This window comes from Scomber scombrus, chromosome 12 (assembly GCF_963691925.1).
Source record: "Scomber scombrus chromosome 12, fScoSco1.1, whole genome shotgun sequence".
In the NCBI taxonomy this organism is placed as follows: Eukaryota; Metazoa; Chordata; class Actinopteri; order Scombriformes; family Scombridae; genus Scomber; species Scomber scombrus.
Window position 1 is genome coordinate 19955841 of NC_084981.1, and position 27028 is coordinate 19982868.

The window sequence follows — 27028 nt, forward strand, 5'->3', positions numbered from 1 at the left end:
ATTGATCAAAGCATTAAAGACTTAAAGTGAAAACACACATGGAAAACAAAGTACAGCGCTGCTTTTAGAGCGTCTGTACAGTCATTCCTTTCAAGGCAGAGCCAGAATTTTCCTGGATGTGTGGTGACACTGGCCTTCAGCCACAGGAGGAGGGCATGTCACTAGAAGCCCTCCTCCAATATTAGGTCCATTGGTGATAAGTAATACCTAGCTCCAGCTGTGTTGTGAATCTGGAAAGGTCAAGGGTCGATCTCCATGGGAACAACAGTGAGGATAGCGTCCTCATTTCCGCGGCGCACAACTACTCTCAGATTGCCCTCCCTTTTGATGACGGTACTGACATCGGTCGCGGATGAGATCCTTTGGCCGTTGATCGAGATGATGACGTCATGCTCTTTGAGTCCAGCACTGGAAGAGAGAGAAAGCAGAAGAGATGACGAAAATACTTGTATGAATAACAGCATAAATAATATGTTTGTTTTTTTGTGTTCTGGGCTGAAATTATATTTTTCAACCATTAAGGAGCTGCATGGGCCTGGAAGATAAAACTGGATTAGATAGAAAAGTACCAGTGCTAGGGGCATCCTGTTTGCCAAGAGGTTTAAGACCCTGACCATGGGATCGCAAATTTACCAGTTCAAGTCCAACCATTGTATGCCATCCCCCATCTCACTAAAAAGTGTTGTCTGTGTAGCTAAAGCCTGATATAGTGACAGTGAGTTTATCTGTGCTATTAAAATCACACCAATGTGCAGCACTGGATGTCATTATCTGTAATTACCATACACATGCTCACTGTAGTTTAATGCCATAATACCAATAGACCATCTGGCTGTTGTAAATACTCACTAAAACACCAAATGTGTATTAATCCGCTGCTGAAAGCAGTCCACAACAATTGCATAATTTACTCCTGTTTGAATGACATTTGCTAAAAACCACTGTGTGCCTAGCTTTTTTAGGTAATTAATGGGCTTATTTTTAAAATATAACTATATATTAAGGATTTTTCAAGATTTCTGTCCTCACTAGGAGTGAATGGTATCACACACCATGTTACCAACTTAGGAACTTTGTTTTGGCAATTTTTAAAACCTCTTTAGTAACTTTATTTTCCCCAAAATAGTGCCTAGCAACAAATCTAGCGACTATTTGGGCAGACATTAATTCCTTGGAAGGAGTAGCCAGTATTTCTTGGTGAATAAATGGCTTTGGCTATCTGGAATTACTGTGTCCAATGAGTGTGACAGAGTAACAGCACATTAACTCAATCAATCATCAGAAAGATGTGAATGAGCCCTGAATGTGTGTACGACCAATCACTGATGTGTTATGTTTGAACTTAACTTGGCTATTTAAGTTTGATTTTATTTAAACAGTTCACAACAGTGAGCTTATTCCAGTTTTTTTTCTCCTTTCTTTTTTTTTTTTTTATTCTTGTGGCGATGTCATGACCTCACAGATATGCAAATTAGCATGTGATGTCATGTACCGACTTTTCAAGCAAGCCTTAGCTACTTTTTATGGGATTAGTTGACACCAACAAAATGATCACCAGACATATCCTTTAAAGATAAAATGATTAAAATGCTACTAGGATTTCCTCTTTAAATAGAGAATAAAAAAGGATTTAATTAACAGTTGATTTAATGATTTGAGGCTTGCTCAGCAGCTGTAAAAGTCTCATAAACGACACATCAGTCACACAATAAAATGAAAAAAAAATCGTATCATACAGTTATCAGGTATTTCATGTATACTGAGTGTTCTATTTTGGTCAGGTTCGTTTCCAGGTCTCTGAGGGCAACCTGGATGGCTTTGACATCTATTGTAAGAATGTTAATGATGGATCAATCATGATGGAATGACAGCACGTCAAGGTTTGAGCGCCGCAAACATAAAAACACGTCAGGCAAACACACATCCATGATGAAAACAAAAAAACTAGTAAACTTGAAATCACACACAGACCAAGGCGGTAACCAGCAGTGATATCAAAAGCCAACTCTCAGAACAACTGTGTAATCACAGCCACATGTACGCACAGACCACCACACCAACACTTGCAACAGCATCCATTTACACCACTGAAGCTCGCCTTTCCTTCATTACGCTCAGCTGCTCTGACACCTACAATAAAGCAAATGGCAGGTTTTCCAAAGCCGGGTCACGCTTTGGAAAGGTCGTAAACGAACACGAAAAAGAGATCAAAAACATGAAAGTGCAGCCTAGAAAATAATACTCCACCAGATTTAAAAGGAGCCACAGAAGTGTTATTATGCAAAAAGCAGGGTGATTTAAGCAATGAGTAAACTCTGACATGGCCTTGTAGCAGAGACCACTCTGGAGTGGGCTGGGTGAGCAGGCCCAGGAAAACCACAGCGCAGCTTGTAACCTCCCTGCATGAGGTTTGAAGGAAATAGCCGACCTCAGCGTCTCCCAAGCTCCATTCTGTTGGAGCTGCGGTGGTGGCTGATTGGAGTGGGCTGCCATTGTGGGAGGAGGGGGGGATACTTTATAGGTACAGGCACTCCAGGCATGCTGGAGTGAGCCATGAATTTACGTTCTACTGAGACAGTTGTGTAGGAGGCCGTGAGTGTGTGCGCACATGACAGTTAGAGGACAGAAATAAAATGAAGGAAGGAAATGAAATATAATGTCTATTTGCATTGCATGAAGGGAGCAGGAGCTGCATGCAGAGTGATGAGAGTCTCGTGTGACTTCAGTGCACGTGTGTAACATTAAGTGCCAAAGACAATATCCCGTTGCTGAGAAAGAGTCTTAACTGAAAACCATGATATTATAACCAAGTTCGTTTGTACTTTTGGAGCCATGTGGGAAAAATATTTTTTACTTACACTGCAGCTGGTGTCTTTGCAATGACTTCCATAACGTAAGCTCCAGATGTGATGTCAGGGAAGTCACGGTGTCGAGTCTTCAGCTCTTTGGCCAATCTAGAGGTGGAAAAGAGGGATATAATTATTCACCATTTTTATACAGCAAAACACAAGAAAAATCATATAACACATTTATTTCAAGTGTGCAACTCACGCTGGAGTGAGAGTCATCATCCTAACACCAATGTACTTCTTTTTAGCTGCTGCTCTGCCTAGAGATAGAAAACAACAGAATGTAAATAAAATGAATCATCTTCTCGCATGCAACAGTCCAGGTTCATAGTTTTATGAGGAAGTGAGAGAAAGAATTATTGCTTCAGATTAGACAGTGGATCATAGATTGTCTCATTAATCTTGCACGTGTCGTGCAGGACAGCATGCACGTCTACACACTCCATCTTTCGTGTGTTTCATCGTGAATTTTGAGTCTTGTTTTCGAGTTATTTCATCATATAGACATATCATATTAAGAAACCATGTTGGCAGCCACAGATAAAATTCATGAGTGTGCTGTTCCAGAAGACTATACCAGGCAAGGGCAAAAAGTAGCGAAAATATATATAAATAAATAAACGAATCCTGACATATACTGGTATTTTCTTCTCTGTAGTTTATTTGCAATGTCATAATCCTGTTAGGTAATGCTGGGCAAAGACTTGTAAGAGTAAGAAATGCACTAAATAAATCTCAAGAGAACACACAGAGGTGAAAAATAACAACCACAGGGATGGTGTGCTGAATTATATGCCACTTAACTATGTGAGCACAAGGCCTCCTCATCCAAATCTTGCAGCCAGTTTTCAAAATGTGCCTCCTGCACTTTGCCTTGGTGATTGAATAAAAGCAATACACAGCTGAAATAATCAGCTGTGTCAGTGTGAGCTCATACCTCTGGACTGCCTGTCATAGGACTCTGCCAGGAACTCTCGAATCTTGTCTGAGGGTATGGCAAAGGAAATGCCAGCCGTCACTTTCAATGTGTTGATTCCAATCACCTCGCCATCCTATAACAGTAAACCTGAGCTTAGTGACTGAAAACAAACAACTTTAACCAATTATATGGATTTTTATCATGTCATAGATGTAAAAATGGTTTGTATCTGCCACCGAAATAAAAATTGTCTCACCAGATTTAACAAAGGGCCTCCAGAGTTGCCGTACTGCAAACCAAGAAAGATACATCACTATTTTGTATGCATACACTTACAGTGTAACATCTGTCAGTGTGTGTAATGACAATGCATTTGTTTTCACTCACATTGATGATAGCATCAGTCTGGATGTAGTCCATGTCAGAGTTACGAAGGCCCAGTTCCTTGCCCCCTCGCTGAGTGGTGCTGACGATTCCTGTGGTAACTGTGTTCTGGAGGGAAAACGGGCTGCCAATAGCGACCACAAACTCCCCGGGTCTCAGGTCTGATGAGTGGCCAAGCAACAGCACAGGAAGCTTGGTCTGCAAGTGAGAAACAGAGGGAGAACATACTCATGTTACTGGGATCCAAAGTTTATGAGAAAAATGTCAAATGCACAAGTATATTTTCTTTCCTGCCATTTTTGGAATGTGACATGCAGTATTTTATGGAAAAAGGTCTGACAGTGCATGCCTATAACATTGTTGGACTCACGATGGACATTGAGCCAACTATTAGACTTTGTGCAGCTCCCTCTAGAGCCAGAAATACATTTTATACAACTTTGATGTGTAAAATTAGCAGAGTTCCCCTAAGACTGAGTTCAGAAAACACATGAGGACAAATCATTAATATACTTTATTTGAGAGTGTTTCATTATTTGATACTGTACTGCAAAGCATGTATCAAAATGTTTTGCAGTATAAAACTAAATTTTCTAAATCAAAACTGCATTAATGTATTTTTACAATACATGCATATTGTATCTCTTTTACAATAATGTTTTGACCATTGATGTACTATCATGACAAATGGATGCATTTCAGACTTTTCAAACAAGCAGAGCTCTGAAAGAGAATCACAAAGCAAGAATCTCTTGAGCTCAATTATTCTGAACTTTAAGGACTTGTCATTATGTGTTTTATGAGTGGACAGTAGGAAAATAATTACCACAAAACCACAAGTCTCCTAAACACAGCCCACTCAATACATGGCAATGCTCCCACACAAAACAATTACTCCTTTTCCACAGCAAGGATAAGTGACATTTAAGCCAAACAACTCAGACTCAAAATGCTAATAATACAGATCAAAAGCTTATTTGTTGGACTGAAAGTGTAGCCTTGCAGACAAATCAAGCCTAATGGCATGTGTGTGCCAACAGACCACAGATGCTGGAAAATTGACTGATAGAGGTAAATAATGACTACCTTAAGCTCTGGCTAGCTGTGTTACATTGAGCAGTGGAAACCAGGCCTCTGCATATACACACAGAAAGGATATATTTATCCATCCGCAGTGACAGTTTCCTTTTCTGAGTGAAATCATCTCTTACAGGGCAGCCCGCAGTCAAAGCCCACACGTCGCCACATCACGTTGTCTCTGTGCACTGACTGTACCCAGTGCCCTGACAGCAGGCAAGCCCTATCTCAGAAAATGAAGATCTGTCCCGAGAGCTCCTCCTGTGTATCCATTTTGTTTACTGAGGGATATAAATAGGAGCCAGAGGAGGCTTCAAGGTAACTGAGACAGCGGCACAAGTTGGCTCACAGACAAAGGGATATATGTGAGCAATTCAGTCAAACACTGCAAATTAGTTATTATTGTCAGTCACACACACTAACATGTGGCCCTGTGTTTATGGATGTCTGCAGACTAACTGATAGCAGTCATGTGCTCCACAATCCTGATTAATTGAAATTAGAAAAATGGTGTGTGATAAAAATTTTGAAGCGCACCTTTGAGTCAGTCACATGTGTGTAAGACTTGGCTGTAAACAATCTCGACCCATGAGGTGAAGTTATTATTAGAAGATGACAAAGATAGTGATAGCCAGTAACTGAGGCCGAGAACCTTTCAACCCTACTTTGCACCTTACCTTGCATGCGTGCACACTCACATGTACACAAATGTCTGATTCCAGCAGGCTTATTTGGACATTGTTGGGTGTTATAAGCAAATGTGGTACACACAAAAAGGCCGCACAGTGTGCACATGAACCAGAAATCACGCATTTACATGTGCAAACATGTGTACACCTGACACAGGAGTAGCAGTCTGTATAATCACCCCTGCTCCCCTTCTCCCTTCACACTCAACATGAGATAAGAGTATAACCAGATGGAGGGAGGAAGCGAGAGACACACACACAGCTGAGAGAGCGGACGTCAGGTGGATGTGAGACACTGCCAAGACATTCGGGACTCGGCCAAGCCCGCTCATGATTATTATAAGATGAGCTATTGATACTGGTGGTGTCATGGAGACCGTTGCCATCAGGTGAACACCTTTTATCGCCACAATGTCAACTTTAAGGAACAGCTTTGTTTTTATCTTGACCACTGTTTGTTTTTGAGGTGATCCTAATGCAACTCAGCGACTAGTCTCATGCTCTCACAGACCCGCACAAAATCTCAGAGCATTCAGAAAAATCACGAACAAAGAGTGCAAAATGCATCAATTTGCTGAAAACTAAATAGCAACTAGGTGTGAAGGCGGAACAAACACTGAACACGCAGACTGCTAAACATTTTGAAAGACTCCTGGCTTACATATCACTTACTAATCATTACCCGTCAGCAATCTGGAAGGACTTGTGGAAAATCATCTCGCAATGTGAGTCCGCCTCTCCTGACCACCCAAGTGACTCACGCTGCTATTTCAGATGAAGGTTATGATGCATTGGTACTTCACCCAAAGACTCTATAGCCACACTTAAAGGAAGTAGGCAAGGTGAAAAGAGGGGAACAACAAAAACCAAAAACCACAGGAAGGGAGTTTGAGAATGTGAGACGATTTAGTCAAACGTTGTTTTATTTGACATTACGTCGATGCATGCAACCCTTCTTGGCAGAAAAACCAACAAATATTTTTGGTTTAAGAACCCCAAAAGAGCACCAATTTGAGAATATCTCAGAAGAATAAACCATGGCTGCTGCAGTCACAGAAAAAGTCTGATCTGATGTGGTTCTGAAAATGAAAGCATTTTGTTTAGTTAGGCAGGAGACCACTTCATTGCAGCCTCTTATCATTGTTGTTGAACTTCAGTATGAGAGGATAGATTCTGTCCCACATGTCACAAAGGAAATCATGTTTTCCAAGATCTCTAGTGTTTATACAAGAGAACAAAAGTGGGGCATCAAATTAAACGTGGGAGGATTACACAGCTTTGTTTGTTGTGACCAAATGACCAGTTTGCAAGGGGTGTGTGCTGAAAAGCATTACAGACATTTTCCCCCATTTTTTTTTATCCCTGCATGCAGACAGATTTTGTCACAGTTAGTTCATCAGGGACACCATGGAGAAGGGACAACGAGACAGATGGACGGATAAGCAGGCAGACAAGCAGACGGATCGCCTTTTAAATAGCCGCAGAGCTGCTATAGAGATCTGTCATTGTTTAATGTTATAGCCTCGGTTGTTTGGAGGCTCATTTAAAAGCCATTACACTAACTGCCGTTTTATGACTAAAGGGCCAGGTGCAAACTGCAGTGAAGCTGGGATGGACTATGGCTTAATAGTTCCTATAGACAGACATACGAACACACAGAGAGAGGGAGGAGGTTGCCTAGGCATGAACCCTCACAAGCTCAAGTCTATAAATTAAAATCCACACACCTGGCACTGGTAAGATATACAGCCAGACCACTTCAAAATATACAAATACAGACAGAGAAGCCGCTTTGGTTGGGTTAGTCTGTGACCTGAACTGTATATGAGCTCAACTGCAGTCACTTAATCTCAGCTGTTCCTTTCTTGCAGCTGACTTCAAAGTAGGAAACACACCTTTATAAAGTCTACCTTGCAAAATTCATAGGTACACTAAGGTATAGGATTTTACTGCCGATGTCTGAACTTGTGCCCTTGAGCTATTGCTAATGCAGATAAAACTGGGGCAGGATTCAGCATGCTCATACATAACATCAAGTCAGAGGATCAGAAGATCAGGCTCAGGGGTGGGAGAAAGGGGGCAGTGAGTGTGTTTCGGTCTGGAAAATCTGAATGCTTGTTTGGTGTGTAAGTGGCTCATTTAAGTGTATATGCATTCCTGTTAGTGCATGTTTGGTAAACTGAAAATAAAACACATCTAAGTGAACGTTGTAACTGTACAGCAGCTGAGTGTCTAAATGCAGCACACAGTGTAAATATCACAGAGGTAGGTGCTAATCAGAGCATGAAGAAGGTGCTTGGCTGAGCAATTCCTCACACTGTAGGTAACATCAACATGGCCAAATCATGCTGGGTAAACCATATCCCCACTGACACCAGTAGGGAAACCAATATAGTTTCCATATGTTGTTAGGAAGGTTTTTTGTCACTATAAGAGCAAACATATGTCTGTGAGCTTCATGTGTATGTTCCACTCAATGTAGTTTTGCATGAGAGTTTGGACGACTTGAGGGCATTTTAATTCTGGCGACACACCACAAAACTTTGAACTGCACAAGTCTCAATGATGAGAGGAGATGAGGTCTTATGTTCTCATTTGCTTCAGGGAGATTACATACAGTATATGGACTTCACTTCTCTTTTACATTTAAGTATTAGGTCATACTTTTACTGAACTGTTTAACTGTGCTCCGTGAGGACTGGTGACCTTTTCAGCATTCACCCCCATCTCTTGCCCGGTGTGTGCTGGGAAATGCTCCAGATCTGTGACCGTGAACAGGATGAGAAGTTTAGAAAATGGATAAATGTTTAACTGTGTATGCACACATGACAATGGAAAGCCTGAAACCTATGATGGTAATAGTAATGCCTATAGATTTTATTTGTCTAGGACAATTATATTGTAGTCTAGACTATACTTTAGATGGCTAGGGGAGCACACTGGAATCTTCTCAAGAAACTCAAAGGGTCTCTTTGTCCCAGTTTAAGAACCAGAGCCTTGGCTGTATTTTCAATTTACTAAATGCTACTCCTATGTTTAGTTGCAATAAATGAGTCTCTAGACAATAAAGCTGCCAGTTCAGCAAAATTACAAAAAGTCATTATCATTATTAAACACTTACTTCTGGCGGTATATTGTTTGCAGAAAAGTTTGGGTTTATTTGCATCTGTATTCTCCAGAACAAAGTCGGGAAAAATGGCAGCACCCCATTGAGCAAAAAGAATCACCTCATGTATTTGTCTTTTAGATGAATTTAAAATGAACGTCTGTCTAGAAACAAAGCAGCGCTTACTGAGAACAGTTTTCATGAGGACAAAGAAAGTGGTTCCACAGAAAAGTGTCCACAGGGAGATCTGTGAATTATGCAGAACTAGTTTCTGGAAAGACATGTTGCTGCTGATTTTTTGAATGTCAATGCTGTGAGCACCAAAAAACTCCATTCAACTCCAGTGAGGATCATAAAAAAATAAAAATAGCTATGTATAGCTACGTATAGCTAGGGCTTGAAAATTTTGAAAATGTGTGGGAATTTTTGTCATTTGGTGAACTAGCCCTTTAGATGGAATCCTTTAGGACCCCAACTCCCTTTAAACCAGCTAGCTAATGACATAGAATTGAATTGCCAGATATTTAATACAGTCTCCTCTGACCAACAGTGAATGTCTTCAATGAACTTCATCCACAATCTGGTTATAACCCGTTCATTGCAATCAGCTGTATTTGAAGTATGATATACTGTTATGAGTCTAAGTGACGTTAGTCACTGGTAAACTGCCACAGATTACAGGCATGGCTGCTGCCTGTCGGGTTGGACCGGGAAACAACTACAAAGTCAGAAAGTAGGCCAAGACAAAGTGCATCAAGACCCAGCAGGGCAAATGTGTCTGTTTTCTTATTATGTCCTAATTTTGTTATTATCATGTATTCACCGCAGTGACTTTTGTTACAGCTGACAAACACAGAGTTTAATCAATTCCTTACACTTCTGTTCTTGTGTTTTTGGTGTTGGAAAGTATTTTTAAAAATGACACCACACTCCAAACTCACTTATGCCAAAAATCACTTTTACTTGAGCCCCATGCACTCTGCAACATGTGGAAAAAAGCAAAAGGTTGATGGGACTGCTGAGCCTTATGGTGGCTAAGTTTTGATTGGATAATTGCTGTTTGGGGGAAGGGTTTAAAAAATGGTCAATACAACCAGTAAAATGAGTTTTCATCCGCAGTGTGTACAAAGTTCACTGCATTCAGTTGCATTTGCAGTATAATATATTGGTATGCATCTAAGTGACGTCATTGACTAGTAAGCTGCCACAGTTTTGGGCACGGCTGCTGCCGAGCTGGACTGGGAAACAACTACGCAGCCAAAAAGTAGGCCAAGACAAAGTGCATCAAGACCCAGCAGGGCAAACGTTTGTGTGACTGTGTGTATTTTCATTGGCTCTTTTCCCACCAAACTGCTCCCTCAAGCATGGGAACCATTTTGGTTACATGTACAAGGGATGAAGGAGAAAGGATGGGTAAGGAGGAAAGGAGGATGTGATTCATTTCCCTCCCGTCTGACTCTGAAGGACAACATGCGGTGTCTTTCCACCAACAGTGGAGCATGTCCTCCACATCACCAAGTCGGAGCCAGTGAGCCATCTTAAACCCATGCTCACGCACATGCACACGTTCATGCAGACACATAATACATACTGATTTGAATCACTGATTGCCAGTTTGCATTTATCTGTCAGTACTCCTCATCTGGGAACAACTGATTACATGTAGAAATGGTATACTTCCTGGGGAAACACTTACCCAGTGTTGCTGATAAGCAAATAGATAAATGGAGGAGCACATTGCTACATAGAAACACATTCCCTCTCTTTCCCCTCTGCACATAAACACAGACAGACACACACATATTCCAATAATAACCTAGTCCAAAAAAGCACCAGGCAAATTTCCCAGAGAGAATGGTTTGAGACTTAATACTAGGTGATGGGCACTACAGAGACAAACAGTGCCATTGTTACAAGGGGACCATATGGGAAACATGAGGCCAGACTTGCTGCCACACTGCAACAGTTGTAAAGCTGATTTTAGCAGATGGTTCATTTACTGGGGTTACATCCAACAATTTCAGTGGGATTAAAGTCTTTTTTGAAGCAACTTCTACCTTTAAACTATCTTTAAACTATCTGATGAAAATAGGATAAAAATATCAACTGAACTTTAGCTTAGCCCCCAATTCCCTTAGTTGCTGTTGCTTGGTCTGCACTGGACATATACAGTTTACATTTACAACAGTGGAAGCTTAACCACTCAAAATGTGTTTTTTGAAACAATGCATCTTTTATTTCAGATAGCAGTATAGAAAACCTGCCTTTCTATATTAGTCAGCGTCTGTCAGTTTTGCCACCTGTCACGGGTAGATTGTATCGCCTGTGACTAACAAGCTAAATTACTAGCTAGCCCAACTCCATGAGTTGGTGGAAAGCTATTTCTAGCTGACTTGTTTAAAAACCCTGTAAAAACCTCTTAAATATACAAATCCATGCCTACATGTATGATATATCTATAGCTAAAACTTCATGTCTGTCAACATAAATTCAGCACCTTCACGAGATGATGATCCATTTTAAAGACATGGAAATAAAGGATCAGCATTGTTCTTTCATTGTGGTTCGATATCATGGTTAAGAAAGACATCCTTGATATTTCCAAACACTGTTTACACTTTTGAGAGAGAAAAGGCTTTGTGGATAAAGGCTAACCGATGTGTTTGGCCAACGTAAAACTATAACTGGATACCAGACTCAAAGATTGCCACAGATGGGCCACAGAGGATTCTTTTTGCAGGAACACTGCAAGTGTCCACTTGGCAGCGATGCTAAGCGATAGCATCATATCCAGTTCTTATTATGCATCTATGGTAGCATCTTATTTTACAGCTGACTGTTACAGAATTCCTTACACTCTGCTCTTGTGTTTTTGGTGTTGGAAAGGCTGAAAAAAATGACACCACTCTCCAAACTTTTTATATGCTGAGAATCACTTTTACTTTAATCCCATACACTCCGCAGCATGTGGAAAAATCCAAAGCTTGATAGGACTGCTGAGCCTTATGGTTTCTAAGCTATGATTGGATAGCAAACAGTCAATTCTACAAGTGAAATTATCTTTCATTTGCAGTGTGAACAAAGTAAAGGATCAATGAGTTCACTGCATTCAGCTGACTGCACAGGCCATGCAAAAGTCTTGAATGATATGGAAAATTCACTGCACAGTACATCTGAGTTTTTGAAGTCATTCCAGGACATTTCAGTTGCCTCCAAGTCTGCGGGGGTCAACATAAGTCAATACGATTAAATCAATGTTTTCCAAGTCAGCAAGCTTTAAAATCAAAGTGAGTCCTTCCAGGTAAAAGTGGCTGCATCCAACTCAGTGTGAGCACTTCCAAGTAAATGAGACTGTGTCCAAGTTATGAGTAAGAGAATGAGGTTAATGAGAGGCCTTTTAAAACGGAACAGGATGAGTTCTATCTTTATCATACCGTTGCCACATCACACAGTGCACTCATTAGCCTATTAGCTCACATAGTCCTCCAGACATATGGATCCATTTTCCAGGCCTTGACCACATTGCTCCCTCTTTCTCTGTCCCTGTCTTTCTCTTTTCCCCCCATACTCTCTACAGGAACAAGTGAGTACAGCACTTTTTCCCTCTACCCGTCTCTTCTGAAATTCCAGCTGCTATAGACAGACTAATGTATTCCCCAGAGCGGAGGGGTAGACCACAGCCCCAGCCCCTGGAACGGCCCTGCTACCAATAAACTCCAATTTCACATACAAAAGGAAAGAGAAATAAGAAAGAAAGGAGTCATTACACTCAGGGAAAAGTTAACTTTCAACTTTCTCACTCATAAACTGGTGCAATTGTTTATTAATAATCTGTTGCGGCTTCTGGAGTGCTGACTTTTTGTTTGCTAAAGAGAAAACTATGAGGAAAACAATAAGGAGCAAAGGGAGACTGTGGTAGCAGACATATATGAGGAAGAAACCTTTTCTTATGGCAGAAATTTCAACATGTCAGGGCCTTCATGTTGTGCATTCTGGCTCACTGTCATGGCTTACTAAGATGCATAAATGGAACCGAGCCATCATTAATGTTATGAATTACAGTCAAAATGTCTGTTGTGAAAAAGGTCTATGCAGTATAATAATTTATAAACCACAAATGGTTATTTTATCATAAGATAGCCCAATTCATGTGTTTACGCAATGAAATAGCCCAATAAAGGGCCCCTTTCTTTACACCTTTAAATCCATATGGACTTCATTTAGTTGCAGTAACAACCCTAAACTTCAGTTTGTCACTCAGCCGGTTTGCAATAAGAAATTTGGGTAATATTTCTAATTTCTTGCTCTGTTGCAATCGTTGTTCCATCAGGTTTTGTAGCAATTAGAAATATGGAGTTGAACCTTGAGATTTGGACTTAAGTCAGACTTGAGTAACAAAAATGGGGACTTGAGGGTTCACTTGACTCAGACTTTACAGCTGTGAAACTTGGCCTACTTGAGCCTTGACTTTAGGCTTGAGAGCAAAAGCCAGCCTGAGCTACTGACCTGGTAAAATCCCAGAACAAAAAAACAAATAAGACAGTAACAAGCAGACCTTGCACATACACACACACACACACACACACACACACACCCAGCTTTTAAATGCATTACCCGGCATAGACATTACCATGCATATTTCATAGGCCTGTAAATTAAAAGGAGCTGGTGTTTGCTATGTAAAAACACTTTTAACACATTAACACAAATAGTTCTTCAAACTTTCCATTATTCACTTTCAGAACTTCTTGTCCATGTTGCCGTAAAAGTTGAGCTTGACAGTTTATTCTTGGAAACGACAGTTGACAAAACTGACTCAAGAAGACACTCAAACCAGTATTGCGCCCTAGTTGCTGAGTGGTTACAGTGCATGCCACATATCCACAATGTCCCTGGTTTGTTTCTTTCAAAGGACCTTTTTGCATGTCATACCCATTTTTCTCTACCGTGTTTACTGTCAGCCTCTTTGCAAATAACTGTCAAATGAAGGCAAAAGCACTCAAAAACAAAATCTTGAAAAAAATAAGACAGTCAAACCATAAGTGAAGACTGTTTTGTCAACTATTACCACAGCTTTGAGAGGAAAATACTCTCATTTCAACAATCATTATTAAGAAACTTGAAGACAACTGACTTGCAAATTGCTTGTAAAGACTTTAAACTTGATTTGTACCTGCAAGCAATTGCAATGTAACTTGGACTTTGAACAAAAATTCAAAAGGTTGTGGTAACTTAATTGATTTGACCTTCAATAAAGGAAGAGTATTTCAAAGCTGAAACTCACAGTTTTTCGTCTTTAGGTGCCCAAATTAAATACACTGTAGCTGTAGGTTTAGATGACTATATTTTCCCTTTTCGATGTAATCCAAAATGACAACTTTACTCCCCCTTCTGCCCTCTCATTATAACCCACTCATCCTTTAATTTCCCGCTGTATTAACTCTCATTAATTCCAAATATCTCTATCAAACACACACACACACATGCCAGCTTCCCCCAATTAGCACAAATGCCAGTTCCATCTAAATCATGTGGCCTTTTCCAAAGTGACCACAGGTCTTACAGTGCTGCATCACTGACTCGTGGCCTGTATGACCTCCTCCAACTACACACAATGACTTATACACTTTATCAAGACAACTATACTCATGATGCTGAATGTGTTTTGCATCGCACTGAGACTACATCTGGCTGTCACTTGATTACAATTAGCCTGTTTTATTACAATCACTTGTTGTTCACCAACAAGTTAAGTCGTGGTGTCATGCAGTGGAATGCAGCAAATACATTTAAGGGGGAAATGGGGGAAACATCTCTGTATACATAAACAAGGACCTCTGCAGAGATGACACACACACAGACACATATATTATTTATGCTTTTACAACAAATCCCTCATTCTTAAATATGCAGCAGCTGAAAGGATGTGATGCAACAAACACAAGAAAGCCTCTCAAATCAAGAACGGCCTGTCATCAACAGACGGAACAGCTTCTATTATAGGATGAAAAAAAACAAAGCGTTTGTCACTGCTCTTTACCACACTCTTCGCTCACATTGTAGGCCGAACAAAACATGAATGTTTCATCCTCCTTTCAGAATTGGAGGTCTTTGTAATACACCTTGTGTTGCTGTCATGTACATCTATTCAGCTGTGTCACCCAGCCATGAGTGTGAGCCCCATAATGCACTCTGCTCTGCGATAACTCCCAGTCAATTGACACTGGCTTTCTGCCACACATTCCTTCACATGACTGTTGGCTGCGATTAACGTGTAACGTAGATCCCTCTAGTCCAGTAGACAGAGAAATAAACACAGACGGAAAGGGACATGGGGAGAAAAGCAGAGAAAATGTAGCAAACATATGTCCAGAAAAGCAAAATGTAAAAAGATGAGAATAATTTGATCTTTTTCCCATAAAAGAAGAACACTGATATCAGGATTTTAACCTGAACAACGCCATAGGTTATCATCTGTCAGTAATAAATGATTATCTGTACAAGCTGCTTTTGAGTTGAGGAGTTGCATAATTTGACAGTTTCTGATGCACGTTGTGTCTAAGAACCAAAAAGATCTGAACTGCCTGCCAGCCAGCTGTCTTTTACAGGCTTGTTTGGCTGCACCTGCATTCTCACTTTACTTCACTTGCACTCTGAATAATCTCCTAGATTTAGAACGCTTTAATGCCAGGCTTCAATACTCCAGTCTTCAAATTTCCCAACAGTTTAATTGGAAAGTTGCACTGGCTGAAAGAAAGCATAAAACTGGGTTTGTTAAAGAGCACATTTTCCAAATCTCTGTAAAAGCTAATTTATGAGACCAACATTTGCTCTAGGGTAACAACGAACGATTATTTTCATTATAGATTAATCTGTTGGTTATTTTTTCAAATAATACATTAGTCATTTGGTCTTTAAAATGTTAAATCATGAAAAATGATGAAAAATGTCAATCACAGTTTCCCTAGGCCTAAGATATAACCTAAAATTGAATGTTTTTTCTTTAACTATAGTCCACAATCCATAGATATTCAGTTTACTATCATAGAGGACTAAATAAACCAGAACATATCCACATTTAAGCAGCTAGAACCTGAGAATTTGAGTATATTTTCTTAAAAATGGTAAATCAAGGAGCACCTTGGTAGTCGAGTGGTTGCCACATAATGGCAGCGTCCCTGGTTCAATTCTGACAGGGGACTTATACTGCAGGCAGGTCATACCCCTCTCTCTTTCTCCCTGTTTCCTACCTGCCTCTCTGCCACCCACTATCAATATAAAGGCAAAAAGCCCCCCCCCCCCCCCCCCCCCCCCCCCAAAAAAAAAAAAAAAAAGATTGATCAATTAACAAAATAGTTGGTAATACATTTTTTGTCATTGTTGCGGGTCTAATTTTGTCCACATCTAATGTTCTTGTGTGAGGATGGGCAATTTAAAAGTTGTGTTTCTTTCAAACAAATATATCAGAAATGATCGCTGTTTTTTCATTAAAAAAGTAAACTAACCAGGATCAAAAGCACATTCATATTGACTTGCATTATTAGTTCTACTGACCGGTGCATCAATTTTGATGAGAGCGATATCAGATTTTTCGTCCACATCTTTGATTTTGGCATCGTAGGAGGCTCCACTCTTCAGCTCCACCTTCACACGGTGCTTATTGGCCACTACATGGGCGTTGGTCACAATCTGGCCATCTTCTGCCACAACGAAGCCAGAACCACTGGCCACTGCCACCTCTCGCTTGGAATAAGTCATCCTGCAGGGAGGTAGGGGAGATGTGTTAGAGGGGATTAGTGTAATGTTATTCACCTTGTTCTTTCACCGCGTCTCCTTTTAGAAAAACAAACTGAAAGATATCAGAGCTCATGCATGATGCAACAGTAGTGTAAGACTCAAATGTGGAAAGCAAATAAAATGTAAAGCCCATGAGTGTCTGCACAGGTAAAACCAAGTAGGAAGGTAAGTATTCAAAGTATTCAAATGGTTCTTACTTGCGGTAAAGTTCAATGTGAACCACAGACGGAGCAATTCTCTCCACCACGTCGGCAATGAAGTTGTATTTGTGTCTTGGGCTGTCTGGGTTGTCCTGAGCTGGAAATACAACACAGACACACACACATGCACACGGTAAATGTCAGACAAGTAAAAAGAAACAGGAAACACACTGAAATACTGTATGATGTAAGAAACTGTGTTAGAATAGAAAACCACCAAATAAAACTGCCCTTTATCATAACACAGTGGGAAAAAGAGACGATGACAGTTCATCTGTGGTTGAGACTGTCTACGTCCGGTCTGACACACATATGCACACACACACTCATTTCTGAACACTCAACCCTGGCCATAAACATTACAAATGAATACTTAACCTTAACCTTCACCCTTATCTTACCTCATGGTTGACTGTAAACACAGACTTGAAATTCTTAAACCATCAACAGTTCTTTTTTTGTCAAAACTCAACTACTCTTCATAAATATAACACCACTCTCATACACTGTCTCACACTGTAAGCATGTGAGCTGCCAAATTCACTGATTCATCCATCCCACATCTATCCAGTATTGGGCAAGTCAGGAAATGTTGACTGATTTACCTGGTAATTAAATCCAACCCATTAGACACGTTAACAGAGGCTATGAATCAAGAATCCCCAGACCTTTCCCAGTGTGCTTTTTCCATTTGTAAACGCCTATTTTGCCACGTAACTTGAACAATTTTGTCTCACAAGGACAATTTTCAGTCATTACATTCTTCAACAGGACAGAATTTGCCAACGTCAAAGGCGCCCAAAAGACCTGGGATATTATTTATTGCAGTGAAGAGTTAAGGGAGAGAAAGAAACTTTTCCACTTGAGGTGCAGTTAAGCTAACGCAACCATGGAATGAGTACCACCTTGTTGTGATGAATGTCAGTAAATTATATAGTAAGAAATGATTTGTCAACCCGCAGAGGGAAAATTCTTGTGTTATATGATCACAGAATCACTCTCATCTGTCAGATGTATTCAATGTAGCCTACTGTATGTATTGTATGTATATCCATCCATCTAGAGCAATGCTAGCAGCTCTGTCAAGCTGTTCTTGGATACAGTGCTTTTAACTAAATGCTAACAGCATGTTAATGAGCTCAAAATGACAATGTAGATTATGCTTACTATGTTCACCAGTTCGTTTGTCTAACATTTGCTTGTACAACTGAGGTTGAAAGGAATGTCTTTACATTATAGCAGGTATTTCGTCATAAACCAGACTGAACAAATTTGAATTTTTACTTGATGATGATGCTAGTGGTAAAGTGAAGGGATTGCCAAGGTTAAAACAATGAATCCTGTTGGGAACACAAATGTATTGTCATGGCAATCCATTGAAGAGTTGCTGAGACATTTCACAACCACAAATGTGAGTGTCATGGTGGCGCTCAAGGAAAAGACGATGGATCACCAAAGTCATCAGGATTCATCATCTTGGGATCATGAATGTTTGTACAAAATGTCATTGCAGCTAGACCGACCGATTGACACTATCCATCCCCCGTGTCGTGACGCTAGAAAGGCAAGACTCTAGAAAGAAATGGAACCACTTTTTTCCACACGTATTTTCCTTTTTAAACTTCATATATTAAATCCGATAAAAGTTACACATTTCACAACAGTAAGAGAAAGAGGTAATGGAAAGGCTGCAGTCATTTTCCCCATGCTAGCTTCACACTAGGGGATGGTGGGGGCTGGTTGGTGGTCAGTTCCAATAAGATTATGGTTAGAGAGAGCAGGACTTGTCCAGAACTTAAGTTTGCTCTGGAGCTTCAATACAGTCTCTCAGGCTCTCGCTCTTTACCATGTTATCATGAGACCTAGAGAAATGTACTGCCAGAGATACACTGTGACCACTTCAAAATTGCAAAACTGCAAAAACAATGATAGTAAACTCAGCCAAGTGGTGATGGATTTGGGAGATGGGACATCATAAATCAGATGTGCACAGCTCAGCTTAGACAGCCTGGCCAGACTATTGTTGTCTGATTCATATACTGTGACAGATTATTTCACAGTTGAAGTGAGCTTAGAAAGGCTTTACTATGATAAAATTAGGTGGATTTATGAGCCAAAATTAAAAGCAGCTTTCACTTTAAATGCCTAAATGCCTTACTTTTAAGTCCTCAATGTCATTGATGTGTGGAGAGAAAGTACAGCCATAAAGCATTGTGATTAGTGTCTAATCCACATATTGCTTTTGTAACATCTCTCAGTCTACTAAATTGTTGCAAGAGGCTGACTCTAAAGATGTGTAGTTGATTCAACCATCATACACCATCATATAAAGAAAGAATTGGCTACTGTAAGTGCAAACTGTGTCTCAACATGAATATAAAAGGGAAAAACTTGTAGGTGGTGATTAGTTCAGAAGTGTTTCAAGTAAAAGCAAACAGTAGAATTGCTTCTAGTTGTGGGTCAATACACTCAAAATTGCTCCCAGCCCCTAATACAGGGTAGTGTTAATCAACTGTTGAGCAGCTCAACTGCAACAGCTCATTAGACATTTTGGTTAGGTGACTAGATAGCAGGCATTAAGTTACAAACCTTTATCTATAATTAGCCTGTACAAATGTGGTAGCATGTACTTGATTCATTAACTAATGTGGAAATTATCCTGTGGTCAATGAATGAGAATCTGTAGCCAGACAACAAGCTGTGATCTTGAAATGTAAAAGTAAGGAAAAATATGTTTTATGGGTCGTTAAGTGCTTCACAAATCCATAAAAGCAGGACAAAACAAAAAATAACTAATAAGCCACGACACAAAATATCTACAAAAGCCCTGTCTGTATAAGATGGTTTTAAAACATTGCTGATCAATAAAGTGTCCCTGAGTCCGATGGCAAAAGTTTGTTCATCCTTGAGTTTTGACAAAAAGACAGCCAAGATACACTCACATTGTTAAAGCATACAAACAAATTAGAAAAGGCATGAATGATGAACTCACAACAACTAACAACTAAAAAAGTGAGGACACTAATTTAGAAATTGTTGGGAAAAATGAGAACATGATAACAACTTCACAAGTTGTGCTGATAAAAAGTAACTTCTGGGTGCTTGATGATTGTAGGCTGCAAGTAAACTAAGGCTTAACTGAAACTGTGACACAATGATATTAGCGCCCATAATGAGAGCTTATTTCTTTTTAACCAAGGAATGTTATTGGCCATCAAGTTCTAAATAGCACAAAAGCAGACTTGAAAGACTGCTAATGAGTCAGTTTAAAAGGAATAAATGTTACAATGCTAGGAAATGCCACCAAAAATGTTAATAATTTGTCCAAATGGGAACATGTGAACGGCAAACAAAAGAGGACCAAGTGTTGAGCCCTGAGGAACACCACAGTGGAGCAATAAAGCAGAAAACCTAACCTCCTCTAGTCCCTTAGTTTTCTACAGAGACTCAAAAAACACCTGCCCTAGAGATAGGCTAAGAGCCACTGTCCCATCCAGTACTTCAATCTATCACTGACAATATTTTTTATAAATAATGCTTCTTTAAACATTTAACTTTAAGTGTTTAAAGATTGTTGTACACATGGTATGGTTCAAAGCTTGCCATTTTAAGAAACAGGCGAGCTATTTCTGGTTTGAAATGTGGCCCCAGAAAAAAGGGGGGCACTTAAAATATGGAGTAGTTACGGGAAATGGCATTTAAAAGGAGACATGTGGTGCAGATGTTATGAAGGTGAAATGGTTAAAATGATTCAAGACTATAGTCTTATGCAGAAAATGCATAAGAAAGAAACCCTGCAGTAACTTAAAGGCTCTGACTTAAGTGAGTCAAATAAAAAGTGTCTGCAGAGGTCTTTGGCAGACTCATGATCGCAAAACAGGCCTATACACAGAGTTTTACTGACATGCTGACTTAAAGAGGTGAATTAGCTTTAGGCTGATTTGAACTGATGAAGTTAAAATTTCACTCAAATGGAAGACACATTGAGAGAATGATGGGAAAATGACTCCCAATAAAATATCCTAATAAAGTAACGCATCAGTTAATAAAACACAGATGTCTAAAAGATTATTTCTGGATCAAATCAGGCATTCAATGAGGGGAAACCATTCAAAGACAACATCTTAAAAGAGAAGATTCATATAAAGGCACTCTCTTTCACTCTTCACACACACACACACACACACACACACCTTCACCACAAGGGTTCCAGCTCAAGATCTCAACTTCTATTATGCTTCAATTTTCCCATACATAGTACCCGCTGTTTTATTGGCGCCTGCAGGCGGAAGCAGCCTTTTCTTACCCTCTAGAGAAACTAGATGTGAATACAGTACGGTCAGTGCGTCTTCTTCATGCTCTGACATTCATAGATTTGCTACTGTTGGGCAAAATTAGGCCCATCAAAGCCAGTGTCATGCAAAACATTTTAAACATAAGAAAATAATTCAAGATACTTTTCTATAGCGGTACGATTTATTGTCAAGGAAGTGTGAAATTAGATTTTGAAAAAGGCGAATAATATGCAAGTTGTGGTGTCACCTCTTGTAGAGCTTCTGAGGCTGAGAGTCACAGCAGACATACTGTAGTTATGAGTATGCTATTATAAAATCATTTCCAGTAAGTCATTGATTTTGGCTCAATACAGATGCTACAATGACTCACCAGATGTGAATGTTAGGGCACTGAAGTCATGATTCATTTAGTTTTGATGAAGCTTTGCTTTTCCGTAGTTAAGAAGATATAGTCCAGCATTGCTGCAGTTTATAATATTACAATGACAAGTTGGCAACAGTGTGAGGTGGTAACTCTGTGAGTAAACCTAAGTAATCTAATTTTTCCATTTCTAATTTTGATTTATATTAATTCAATTCAAGTAACAGAACTTTATTTTTTCCTATAGGAATTTCATCTGTGGATGCAGAATACAGTCAATCAGAGACACCCTCACAAAAAACCTCCAAATCCTCAAAAATATAACATCACTCCAAACAGCTAGATACCTTATTTAGAGTGAAGACAGACATTCTTCCTTTATTATATGGCTAGTTGAGAACAAAGTAGTATGATTATTTTGTGTAGTTTTGAGGAAATTATTCAAATGATGTATTCAATTTGTTTATATGATTCTTCAGCTGAAAGGTTTTAGTACCAATGAAACAGTCAATCCAAAGTTAAGTAAGAGTTATTGTAATCCAGCAGAAACAGTGGTATCATGGGCTTCAGAAGTGACATCAGGTTTGTTTGCCTTGTCAGTGTGATCTGGGGAAAGGGGCATGGAAGTATTCCCTTGTTTTAGGAAGAATGAGATTAAATGCAAAAAACTGCCTAAGAGTCAGGGAGTGTCTTCGGAGGGATGGTCATACATATAAAGAAACAAGCCAATAATGATCAAGATAATTAAAAGCATCTTTAATTGTTGACAAAGTGGATGAGCATGAAGGAAAAAAGACAGACATGCAGAAACAGGAGCAGAGACTGATTGATAGAACAACATGCACAAAAAAAAAGAAAACACACATGCACAAACATAATTGTTTAATATTATGAGTGGCTGGGACAAGTCGGGGAAGAATGTGCATATTCAGCGCATGTCACTGGCTGGAGTCACAGAGTGCACTCTGCAGCAGTGAAGAAATAAGAGCAGCGCAGTCACTCAGCAGCTACTAACTGTAACTGGACTACAGTAAAAACATATTATTAGGAAACTAATACTGCTAGCATCATCTACATGCTCAAACCCTTATTGATCCACATGTACCTCTAAATAGATTCCTCACATCAGCTTTTTCAGCAGCCCTTAAGTGAAATTCTGTGTCAAAAATTGGTAATTTTGGGTGTCTTGGTAGTCTTGTAGACATATACTATGTAAGTGTCCTGGTTAAATTCAGTTCTGCTTCCTTATTGTTCCGGTCTGGTTCTCTGCTATCAATATCAATAAGGGTTTAAAACTGCCAAAAATGTTATGTTTATTTATATTAAAAAGATTGGGTCGTTTTAAGCAAATATGACCCCCGGGACGAGGCAACATTTGACCTAATTTTGCTTGCCAAAATGAACAACTTGCATAATCAACATCTTTACAGTCCAGACACGAAATGACATCATGCAAAGTGAGCATGCATGTGTTTTCTTAACGTGGGGCCAGGTTGCAGGGTAGTTAATGAAAGATGCTTCGAGGGGGTTTTGTGTTTCTCTTTAGGGTAAAGTCCTCCAACTCTGTCTGCTGCCTCGATCAAATCTTCTTTTTCTAAAGTTACTTTAAAAAAAGGACAGCATTATTCACCAACAGACTGGACAGAGGCACATCTGAAGTGAAATGAGACTGGTTTTATTGCAGCTATGGAAATTTTCACTTGGAGCTTTGGAAAATCAGTAGCAATCACCGCAGTCTTGCTCTGTTTGTGGCACTTTCAGACATGGTTAGCTGCCGAGGAACGACTTCACCATTTAAAGTTGCTTACATGACTGACAAACAAATGTGGTGATAGAGTCTGCCCCACCGCTGCGCCCACACATTTTTAGATGTGCATGTAAACCTTTCCCAAAAATATGGGTTGCTAATTTTGTGTTTTCCTCTGTGTCTCCTGCCTGTTTTAAACTGTCTTCAACAGAGGGAGAATTGTGGCTTTGAATCAGCGCCAGGCATTCCTTCATGTGACTGTTAAGTGTGATTTATGAGTGACAACAGACACACACAGACAGAAAGAAGAGCAAAGAAGGAGTGGAGGGGTGGTGAGAGGGGAGGTAAGTGCAGTAAGTTTCCAAGTTTTAAAGTAAGTTATAGGTATTTGAGGCAACAGGTGTTGAAGTTCTCCATCCAGAAGTCTTCAACTGCACATGTGGTGCCCACTTCAGATGGACATATGTAAAACACATGCGCACACAAAAGTAGAAAATGATACAATGCCTTTACCACCTGTTTGACTATGAACATTTTTCAACTCTGAGCCTGTCATGTGATGTTCTGAGACATATCAAACACACACACAGTGCTGATGATGATAAATGCCTCACTGTTTACATTGTACAGATTACTCCGTCTCAGTTGGACTGTTCTGTTTCACGCAGCAGCAGAAGTGAAGAATGATGTCTATTTATTATTACGTTGCACTGATTAGGGTGAAATACTTTTCACATGACACCCTGATAAAGTACAGGTCTGCACTGAAACACTCACATATACCTATTATTACAAAGGTATCACTTCAGTATTGTTAATAACAGCCTATATCATACAATTCAATTCCTTACTGTTCTGGTAATGCTCTGGCGTGGCTTGTATTTTATAAACCATCAAGCAGATTATGGCCATGTGACTGCTGGTTATGCATGCCAGAGATAATCCAAAGGCCCACATCAAGCTTTACATCAGCCGAGAACTGATGACTTCATCAAGCTGGTAAAAGTGAAAACGGTTCTGTGATCGGGTCTAAATGTAATGCAGTAACAAGAGGAGAAAAAACACTTGAATGGTGGCTCTTGTTATCCTAGACACATAGGGATTGTGTGCCACCCAGTGCAGCTGTGTTAGATCTGTGTCAAGTTCAGACCCTAATAGATGTCCAGTTATGATTAAAAAGGTTCACGATCAAGAGCAAGTTGAGAAGAATTGAGGTGAAATCGCACGCACGCACATACACACACACACACACACACACACACACACACACACACACACACACACACAACACACACACACACACACACACACACACACACACACACACACACACACACACACACACACACACACAGCATACTACATTTAATGTAGCCAATCTGAACATGCTGTGACTGGCCTACAGATTTTTTTTGATAAACTTGTGAATGTGGATAAACTTGTTTTCTGGGTGTTGAATGTTGATTTCTTAGTTAGTTTAATTCAGCAAAAACTTTTCTAAACAGAGATTGTTCAACCCACTGTCATGAACACTGATCATCCAACTTTCTTACACATGAGCCGACCTATCTGAGCGTTACCTTTCCCGCAGGCTCCCCTCTGAATGAAAAGAACAGGTGGCTGCTGCAGCTTCTGTGCCCGGCGGCTGACCCTCTTCAGCTCGCAGATATTCCGGTAGGACACCCCATCGCTTCCACAAACCGGCTCGGTTGTTTTGCACACGCAAACCCCACTCTTGCTTCTCCTCCTGACCGTGACGCTGTACCCCACCCCGCCAGACACCGAGCACTCCAGACCCTCTCCGCACAACGGGTCCCCGAGTTTCCCGCTGCCACCGCAGGTTTCGCCCTCACCGGACCCGCACACCGGGCAGCAGTGGCAGGCGTCGAGAGATTGTCCCGCTGGGCAGTCCGCCGGTAGCCGAGGACACATTGACTTGTCACACCGAGCAGGGCATCCGATAACATAACGGCTGGAGATTTGCGCATCAGCCGGCACGGACGCAAAGGCGACGATTACGCACAGCAACAGTGACCAAAACATGATTTAGAGTTAAAAAAAAAAAAAAAAAAAGTATTAAAAACGTTAAATAGAAAGTTCAAGAGAGTTCAAAAAAGTTCGCTGTGTGCTTGCAGTGTTATGGGATGACAGAGCTCAGTAGTGCTGCTGTGTTGAAGGGGGGAGTCACTTCAGCTGGAGAGGCATTTAACTTAGACTCTGCTGCACAACCAATTACGCGACTTTACGTCCTTGGCTGGCACTGAATCGTAGAGGCAACTCACTTTCTGGATAATCACAACAAGCTTGGTGATTGGTGCATTTACGGTGACGTACTGAACGGACGGGTTACATTATTGATGTGTTTCCAGAAGCGTGAAATAGAAAGAAGAGAAGAAAATCAGCGTAAATGGGAAAAGATTCAGAATTCAACGTGTGCAATGACACAGTACTTTCAATATTTTTTAAAAGTATAACAGCATCGCAGAAAAAGTTTAAAACTAGTAATGGGATGTTTTATTGATCTCTAATGGGAAATCTTCCTTTCTGTTGCTTTCCTTCAGGGGGCGTTGGGAAGGTCGGGAAGGTCAAGATCATCTAAGTGGGCCTCACATATAAAGTGAAGGTTCAAGGACATTTCAGTTTCACATTTGCTCAAATTGGCCTTGATCCTGCTTTAAACATCTAGAAACAATTAAAATAGCAAAAAACAAACAAACAAAAAAATACAGAGGGAGCCATGCAGCCTAGATGTTTTATATGCTGCACACATCCTGCAAGCTTATTTCCTGCATGTGTGTTTTTGTTACCACTCCCTTTATGAATTACTCCTGGTATCAACACATGCCTGATGTGGCTAATTAGTGGTGGAAAGAAAAGTTGGGTGGATTATGGGATTTCTGGAGTTAATGTAGCGTTTTCAAGTCGCCTTTTATAAAAAAAGCCAAATTCGCTGTAATTGGAAAATTGCACGAAAGCATCATTCTTGCATTTATTATGATCTTACGCTGCTTCTATGGGTTTTAAGTATCTGACAAGTAGGGTAATAAACAGCGTCTAATGGGGATATTCAGATAACAAAAGCCTGGCCTCACAGGTTTAACTGCAAATCAGTCAAACAGGAGCTAATTGTCTTAAGAAATACTGTAAAATAATCTTAAAAACTGATCATTTGCTGAAATTGAAACATTAAAGGACCACATTTGACCATGCTGGTGGACCATACATTTCTGTTAAGCTTTAGATGGCTGTGGCATGCTGTAAAAGAGTCCAGTAAACACCATGGCAATGAATCAGAGTCATAAAATGCCTCAACACAATGTTGATTGATTATGGGCACATAGTTGTTTTAATGGCTCTTGGTTTAAATGTGGTGGCTGGATGCAGGGGAGCACTTCTTAGAGCTGCAGTTTTGGGATGGGGGGAATTGAAGGACGAGGCTCCCTGTGGTGTGCCGGAGCTCAGGGTAACACAAGCCAGGTAAATTAAAATAGGGGCTTTGAGGGTATTTTGTCCTCAAGAACTGGACTGCATTGTGCAAAGGAAACAGAGTGTAAACCAGAGTTCATGGTATTTGTTTCGAGGAAAATGACACACACTCTGTTGA

At 40.1% G+C, this 27028-nt stretch overlaps 1 protein-coding gene across 1 annotated transcript; it reads right to left on the bottom strand.

The window, feature by feature from the left end:
• Positions 1-203: 203 nt before the first annotated feature.
• On the bottom strand, positions 204-25467 carry LOC133991786 (serine protease HTRA1A-like). Its single transcript, XM_062430336.1, has 9 exons — positions 25005-25467; positions 17019-17118; positions 16579-16783; positions 4156-4350; positions 4025-4057; positions 3787-3901; positions 3052-3109; positions 2859-2954; positions 204-408 (listed from the first exon to the last, which is right to left on the bottom strand). Exons 1-9 carry the CDS (start codon positions 25465-25467, stop codon positions 240-242), a joined length of 1434 nt encoding a protein of 477 aa, XP_062286320.1. The 3' UTR covers positions 204-239.
• Positions 25468-27028: the final 1561 nt, after the last annotated feature.